Source organism: Orycteropus afer, unplaced genomic scaffold (genome assembly GCF_000298275.1).
Source record: "Orycteropus afer afer isolate SDZICR_OR568_19922 unplaced genomic scaffold, OryAfe1.0 scaffold00036, whole genome shotgun sequence".
Taxonomy (NCBI): Eukaryota; Metazoa; Chordata; class Mammalia; order Tubulidentata; family Orycteropodidae; genus Orycteropus; species Orycteropus afer.
The window spans coordinates 3,313,965-3,322,455 of NW_006921623.1; the positions used below are offsets into that span (position 1 = coordinate 3,313,965).

Sequence of the window (8,491 nt, forward strand, 5' to 3'; positions counted from 1 at the left end):
AATTCTAATTTAATTGGGGAGATAACTAAACATTCCAGGCTGGGTATCCTGTAATTTTTTTTTTTTTTTTTTTTTAATGTGAAACTCTCAGGTTGTGGAATGTCTAGTGCTATCTCAAGAAAACCAAAAACCAGACCCACTGCCATTGAGTCAATTCTGACTCATAGTAACCCCCATTGGGTTTCCAAGGCTGTAAAGCTATGGAAGTGGATAGCCTCATCATCTTCCTCTGGAGCTGCTGGTGGGTTTGAACTGAGGCCCTTCTGGGTTGCAGCCAAATGCCTTACACACTACTTGCTTTTTTTCTCTTGAAAAGCAACTTTCCTCTAACCTCCCCAATGAACCAATCTAAACAATTAGTTACCATCTAGCTGAATCTGATTCATGGCAACCCTTTAGGTGTCAGAGTAGAGCTATATTCTCTAGGGTTTTCATTGGCTGATTTTTTTTTAAAGTAAGTACCTTTCTTCCAGAATACCTCTGAGTGGACCCAGACCTCCAACTTTTTGGTTACTGCCTGAGCACATTAATAGTTTGCATCACTCAGGGACTCTGGACAATCTAAAATAGCCTCCAGATGACTCTCCAAACACCTCTGTTTGATTCATTTGAGCAATTTTCAATATCTGGTATTTTCTTATTCATTCATTTCCTTCTTGTTTTACCACCCTCCTACATATAAACTCCACGTGAGCAGGGACTTGGTCTTGTTCAATCTGCATCCCAGCGCCTCAAGTGAAGTCTGGCCCATTGAATAGTCACTACTGATTTGATATATTAATGAACTTGCTTGTTACCATTTCTGATTTTTTGTTTTTTCCTTTTCCTTTAAGATTGAACAACTCAAAGCGGCATGTTTTGCCCACTGAATTTCATCCTGGTGCTGATGTTATTAGGTAGGTGCAAGCCAAGGGACTGAGGAAGTATTTAATTTCTCAAAAATCACATGCATTTTAAAAAGCCAATTTTGTATATTTTCAATTCCCCTTGGTTTGTTGAAAATGGAAAACTAAACCTAGAATTTCATCGTTTTGCTGAAACAACTGTTTGAGAAACCATGGAACAGAGTCTTTCTTGGAAAGCTGAATCTTCCTTTTCTCTATAAGAAATGGTTGCCTTTGAGCCCTATTGGGTATTCTGAGACCCTCCTGTGTGATACAAAGTTTTCCTATGGTGCTTCTGTACTTCCAGTTGTTGTCTTCAAAACCACAGCTAATCCCCAGATGGGGAACTGAAATTACAGGAGTCCCAGGTCCTGCTCTTTGTTCTCACATTTTAGCCACGCAAATCTTCTTGCACTTCCTCAATTGCGTCGTGGTCTTCCACAATTTGGGGTAGTTACCTTTGCCTGGAGCCCCTCCACCCCACTCCCTCCACCTCACCTCATCTGGTCAGCCAAGGCTTTCTGGGCCTTCAGGTTTCCTCTTAGGCTGCACTCCTCTAAGAAGCCTGCCCTGGATGCCTCCTCCCACTAAGTGGGAGGCTCCTGTTTCTCCTTACCTATGACCTCAGGGTCCAGGACTGCTTGTCATTCAGTACCACTAATAATTTCATTCTTTTCTCTCTATTCTATGCATACAGTGCTGCAAGAACAAGAAATCAGTTAGGTGCTTTTCTCCCATAGCCTTTTATTTTTCTCTTTATTATTATTTTTTGACATGCAGATGTTGATCTAAACATCAGCTAAGCAAAATGTACCAAATGATTGCCTTTGCTCTAATTCCAGGCAATATAGTGTACACAAACATGCATACATACATGCATACACATACATCTATACACACACAGACATATACAAACAAATATACACAAACATATACAAGCCCACACAAACACACATGCAAGCACACATACAAACACACACACAAACATACACACAACCCAACACGTGAAGATGTCCCCCCCCCCCATAGAGGCAGAATTATAATCATCTCAAAGGGTATTTAGGCATTTTCCCCCCAGGTCCATGAAGCAGCCTGCAGGTTTTTGCTCTTCTAACCAGAGAATAGGAGCTCTGGTAGCGTAGTGCCTAAGGCACTTGACTGCTAACCAGAAGGCTGGCGGTTGAAACCCACCAGCCACTCCTTGGTAGGAAGGTTGGGCAATCTACTTCCAAAGTGATACTGCCTCGGAAACCCAAGGAGGGGTTGCTATGAGTCAGGTCTGACTTGACAGCACACAACAACAACAAACCAGAGAGTTAACAGATCTAATCCGTATAGATAGTGGCTAGGTGGCATCTTGTTTTTTTTCCCTTTTTTTTTTTTTTGTGGAGTTTTCCTCCTCTGTAGAAAGTCTCTTGTTTTGCAGCCATTTATCTACAGAGATCATCCTTCAGGTATCAGTTTCCCTTTTTGCTGTTGCTCCCTGGTATGTTTCCCTTTGTCTTCGCTGCTGCTCTCTAGCAGTCCTTCCCTTAATTCTACACATAGTCCTTTAACATTAAATTGTTAGCTTCCTATATCATGTGCTGCTGGAATGCTCCTTAGAAGCGAGAATGGCTATACTTCATCTGACCTATTTCGGTCATGTTGTCAGAAGGGTCCATTCCCTGGAGAAGGATATCATGCTTGGTAAAGTAGAGGGTCAGAGAAACAGGGGAAGACCTTCAAAAAGATAAATTGACACAGTGACTGCAACGATGGCTCAGGCATAGCAAGGATTGTGAGGATGGTCAAGAACTGGGCAATGTTTTGTTCTGTTGTACACAGGGTTGCTATGAGTTAGAATTGACTCAACAGCATCTAACCACAACGATACTTTAAACCATATGTAGTTGCTCAGTTCTTTTTTACAGTAAAATTCCAAATAACGTGTGGAGCTAATTTTTGTTTCTTTCAAAATAATTCTCTCTAAAGGGTTTAGAGTTCATTTATTCTTTTACATCTTTCCTGCTGGGTATGCCTGCTGTTGGGGCAGGAAGTTAACTCTCTTCTCTCGGGGAAACAGCTTGGATGAAAAGCCTGGCACATTTTCTGTTTATTCCCATATGCGTTTACTTGGCTCTTCTCTGATCTGAAACAGGCAGATCTATATGTGTCTGTCTTGATTTTCTTGTCTGTTTGTACAGAGCATATACTATGAACACAGAAACGTTCATTTAATGGTTTTCTCTTTTGGTGACCTCTTGGACTTACTTGACCAGTGTACAGATAATGGGGTCAGGCAATATATGCAAAGAGACTGGAAGAGATGCCTAGATGTTGAAAACCCAGGGCTGATGGCAAAGCTGGAGGGAGCAAGGCAGAGAGAGGATCAACACAGAGGAAATTCACGGGGAAAGCTGTGCTTGCTTGGCACTGGCCTAATTACAAAGACCTACTCTTCAGCCAAAAGATTCAGAGATAAGCTTTTAAAAAGCATGAGAAAAGAAAGGGGGTGTGGACAACAGAAAACAAAATGGAACAAACCTGTGAATTGCCTTTTCACTTAGGGAGCTAGTAGGAAATGAAGAGCAAGAGACATTCTATTTCCTGTTTGTGGTAAGCAGATGTGGATGTCCAAACCTCTGTCCAGAAGGGAGAGCCTTCAAGGTTTCCCCACTTCTTTCCTTAGAAAGGATGTGTGTGTGTGTGTGTGTGTGTGTGTGTGAGTGACAGTGTGGATGGGGGGGAGATAGTCTAGAAAAAGGGAAGGGACTAGACAGGAGAAGGGAACCAGATGGCATTTATTACAATATGGAGATTGCAGGACTCACTGACTTGAGCCATGTAGATGACTTGAGGATATTTCTCTTGACCTTGGGGACATTGGTTTGAGTAAGAAGCAACTCTGGGAACTTTGTGGAGTTGGATTATCTAAGGGAGGGGAAGTGTGTATTAGTGTTTGATACCCATTTTTGTTGAGGATATTTGTCTAGATGATATGTTCTCTTGCCTTTGACTTCTATAGATTACTCCTTGGGCCTGCATGACTTGATTGTTCCCAGCCCTGACCTAACAGTCCATGTGGGTGATTCAGTCCTGATGGAATGCATTTTCCATAGCACAGAACAGAAACGTGTGACCAAGGTGGACTGGATGTTTTCATCAGAAGAAGATACCAAGGTAAGGAAGAGGACACTCACTCTATGCTAGTGGGGTAGAGGGAGAATCTAGTTGTCAGGTGCTTTGTGATGGTGTTGTAAGAGCTTGGGTTTTGAAGACTGTCAGAACTGGGTTTCCTCTTAGCCTTGGCCAGTTGGCTGTGATCAATCAGCTGAGCAAGTTATTCAACCATGTTGAGCTTCAGCTTTCTGATCTGTGAAGGCAAAGGCTGTTGTCAGAATTATAATGTTCAGTTAGGTTGTTGAGAGGCTGATGTAGGCAGTGCACATAAAGTTCTTTCCGTTTCCTTCCTCTTTGTCCTTCCGCCTTTGTAGAGCGGCATGAGTAGGTGAGAGAGATGCTTCTTGTGATTGAGACAGAAGACCTATGGCCTGTGCCTAAGGAGTGTATTACAATAATCTTATTTTGGTGAGCAGGAGCAAATTCCTTTAGTATCCCATCACTCCATGCATGTGCTAGGAAAGATCTTTTTCCTCCATCGGAGCTGTTTATAGTATTGGGATTAGCAGATGCAGTATGGCTGGGTGAGGGGTCTTTCATGGGAATTCTTTGGAGGAGGAAACAATGTATTAAGCCTCAGCAGAGATTCCATGGAAACACTTGTATCTCAGGATCATTTGGGAAATATGCCCAAGTAATTTGTTATCAACAATGAAGTCCCAAAGTTTGCAAATGAAATTGTTTTTGAATCTCAAAGCATATTCCATGTTATCCCTATCAAGCTATTGTTGTTGTTAGCTGCTGTTGAGTTGCTTCTGACTCATGGCAGCTCTTGTGTGCAGAGAAGAACTGCTCCATGGGGTTTTCAAGGCTGTGACCTTTCAGAAACATATCACCAGGCCTGTCTTCCAAGGTACCTCAGGTCGTTTCCAGCCACCAACCATTCAGCTAGTGGTTGAGTGCTTAATCATTTGCACCATCCAGGAACTTCTTCCTATAAAACAACTCTCACTCAAATTTGTGTAAGGAGAAATAAGAATTTCCCAGGGTCTGTGCTCCAGCCTGTAATCATTCCGTGTTAATAATTCCTTCTCTTCCATTATGCTCTGCTGCCTTGAGGAGGAAGGAAGAAGAGGCGTAACAACAGCCAGTACACAGGGAATCTTCATGTTACCCTACTGTGCCATACATTTGAATGCCATCTCTTCTGGGGGCCAGGGCAGAAAACAAGGTGAAAAAGGGAGATGGTTTTCAAAAGTTATGAGTGTGAATCCCAGTGAATCCACTTTTGACAGGGTGCAGTCTTACCCGGTGAATTGAATCCCAGTAAATCTTCAGAGTGGTGTTACATATGGGCCACATTTTTCCATTTGTCTTTGCAAAAAATGAATCACAGAGCCTTTTACAAGTTAGAATATTACCTGGCACGTTATTATTATTACTAACTGGGTACAAGTACTTTTTGATTAGAAGATGATGATGGCTAGGCTGCATCCATATGACAGAGTCTTTTGAATCCAGGTCTGGTACATCTCACTTTTGATTTCCTCAACATTGTGTTGCCTTCCAGAATGATTATGTGCTATACTACTATGCCAATCTCAGCGTGCCTCTGGGGCGCTTTCAGAATCGTGCGCACTTGGTGGGGGACACCTCACGCAATGATGGTTCTCTCCTGCTCCAAGATGTGAAAACAGCTGACCAAGGAACCTATATCTGCGAAATCCGCCTTGAAATGGAGAGCCTGGTGTTCAAAAAAGAGGTGATGCTGCATGTAATACCAGAGGAGCCCAAAGGTACATGCATACGCATACTTAGAGAAGGGCTAAGGGGCAAGAGAGGAGACATGCAAAGAGAGAAGTGAACGGGTTTTGTTGTACAAATGCCAGCCTTTGGCTAGGTAAATTTATTTATTTTTTTGTAAACCACCATCCAAGGTTATCTTTAGTCTCATTTGACTAGACAGAGTGCTGGACATTAACAGAGGGAAGAATTCTGAAGTGACTTTTTCTCATTTTTGATTCATTACAGATCAATTAATTATTTTCTTCTTTGTAATTGTCTCTCTTTGTCTATTTATTTATTGTATATATGGGGGAGCTCTGGTAGCATAGTGGCTAAGACACTTGACTGCTAACCAGAAGGCCGGAGGTTCAAACCCACCAGCCACTCCTCGGAAGGAAGATGGGGCAATCTACTTCCGTAGTGATACTGCCTCGGAAACCCAAGGAGGGGTCGCTATGAGTCGGGTCCAACTCGACGGCACATAACAACAACAACAACATATGTTGTTGTTGTTGTTATGTGCCGTCCCGACTCATAGCGACCCCTCCTTGGGTTTCCGAGGCAGTATCACTACGGAAGTAGATTGCTCCATCTTCCTTCCAGGGAGTGACTGGTGGATTTGAAGCTCCAGCCTTCTGGTAGCAGTCAAGTGCCTTAGGCACTATGCTATCAGAGCTTCCTATATATATATATATATATATATATATAAATTGTTTTGAAGTGTATATATATGTACACTTATGACACCACATTTCCCAATTCAACATTTTTGCATGTACAATTCAGTGATATTGGTTACATTAATCATGGCATGCATCCATTACCCATATCTGTTGCCCAATTTTCCATCACCAATAGATGATTCTCTTTAAAGAAAAATCATGATGATAATTATTTTATTGTTACTGCAAACATATTTCACCCTCATGAAAGCCCTATGAAGGAAGTATTGTTCTTTTCATTTTACTGATGTGGTAACTGAGGCCTAGAGAGGTTAAGGGACTTGCCTAAGGATGCATATTTATTAACTGGCATATTTAGTATAGTGAAACCTGTGAGAGCTGGAACTTGATGAGACTGCCTTGTTTTTCCAGGTCTCGCAAGTTTTCGCTTTTGATAGGGTGCAATCTTACCTCTTTTCTATCACCTTGTATTAGTGGAAAATATTTGAGTTTTCCTTCTCTGAAAGGTTTCCATCTTACTCAGGTTCCAGCTCTCACAGGTTTCACTGTACTTTAATCTAGGCACCTTTGACAACAAAGTTCATGTTCTTATTACTATACCCTGATATTTCACATCAGTTATTCACACTGATACCATGTCTTTGTTTTATGGTACCTGTGTTAAGTGTTCTGGGGGATATAAAAGAAAGGAACAGGTCTCTCTAACTTCTTTGGACCTCATTTTCCCATCCGTAAATGGAGGGAATGCCTTCAGTAGATCTGGTGGCTTTGAAACTTCTCTCTGGAACTCTTAAGCTCTGAAACTCTTATGCATCACAAAGGGTGAGAAAAGGGGCAAGGGGCTGGGAAGAGACCTACTCAGATAGAACCCCAGGGCTTTTACCTCTACTTCAACCAAAAGGAAAGTCATTTCCCTTTTTCCTGCTTTATTGGTTGGGCTTCCAGGTAAGATTTCTTTGAAGGAAGGATTCTTCTGCTTAAAAAAAGTTGAGTGCACAGAATTAGATACATTCTTTCAGGGTGTGTGGCAGAAGGAACAGTGTGTGACTTCAGGAAAGGTTACAGTCTAGTTAAGGAGCTAGAGAGACTCTGATCTCCCAGTTAGATTTGGCCAACACTCTTCTAATGAGCTCCTCCAGAACATTCTGCCAACCTCCTCTGTGACACTCATCACATCTATTAAGTGTGTCTTCTCTGTTCACCTGAGTTTGTTTTCTTAATCCCCTTGCCAGCCCTGGGCACAGTGCCTGGCATAAAATAAGCAGTTAATAAACATCTGTTGAATGAATGCAATTCTTGATTTAGAGTCCCTCACTTGAATCCAAGTTCTGAGAAACAGAGTTGTAGAAGTATGTGATTTGCCCTCTCCTCTAGCCCTTCTTCCTATTTTTTCTTTTTTCCATTGCATCTTTCTCTTCATTCTAGGGTTGTGTTTGTCCAGGAAGGAAAAAATGAATCAGATGCCTGGACGTTCAAGGTTTATCTGTGTTCTTTTTTCTGCCTTTGTTCTCTCATGCTGTTGGTGAACACTTGTCAACAGAAACATGACCTACAAAATGGGCACCTTTACCTGCTCAGAGGAGATACCAAAAAATGAACAAACCAGCTACCATCAAGTCAACTCTGCCTCCGATGAGCCCATTTGTTTCAGAATAGAACTCCCTAGAGTTTTCAGTGACTGGTTTGAAATAGATTGCTAGGCTTTTCTTCTGAGGTGCCTCTGAGTGGACTTGAAACTCTAACCTTTTGGTTAGAAGCCAAGAGCATTAACCATTTGCACCACTAAGGCACTCCTAGAGGAGGAGGACACTAAAAGGAGCCAATTACAATGAGTTGAAGAATCCATACATCCAGGCTGTTGTTGTTGTTGTTGTTATGTGCCATTGAGTCAGCCCCAACTTATAGTGACCCCTCCTTGGGTTTCCGAGGCAGTATCACTACAGAAGTAGATTGCCCCATCTTCCTTTTGAGGAGTGGCTGGTAGGTTTGAACCACCAGCCTTCTGGTTAGCAGTCAAGTGCCTTAGGCACTATGCTA

At 42.1% G+C, this 8,491-nt stretch overlaps 1 protein-coding gene across 1 annotated transcript in view; it reads left to right on the top strand.

Moving 5' to 3' along the window:
* The first annotated feature begins 853 nt into the window (after positions 1–853).
* Positions 854–8,491, top strand: part of JAML (junction adhesion molecule like) — a 29,240-nt gene continuing 21,602 nt past the window's right edge. The window contains exons 1-3 of the mRNA XM_042780348.1: positions 854–896; positions 3,892–4,046; positions 5,557–5,782. Of these exons, the coding sequence (XP_042636282.1) occupies positions 854–896; positions 3,892–4,046; positions 5,557–5,782 (424 nt within the window). The remainder of the gene's footprint in view (positions 897–3,891; positions 4,047–5,556; positions 5,783–8,491) is intronic.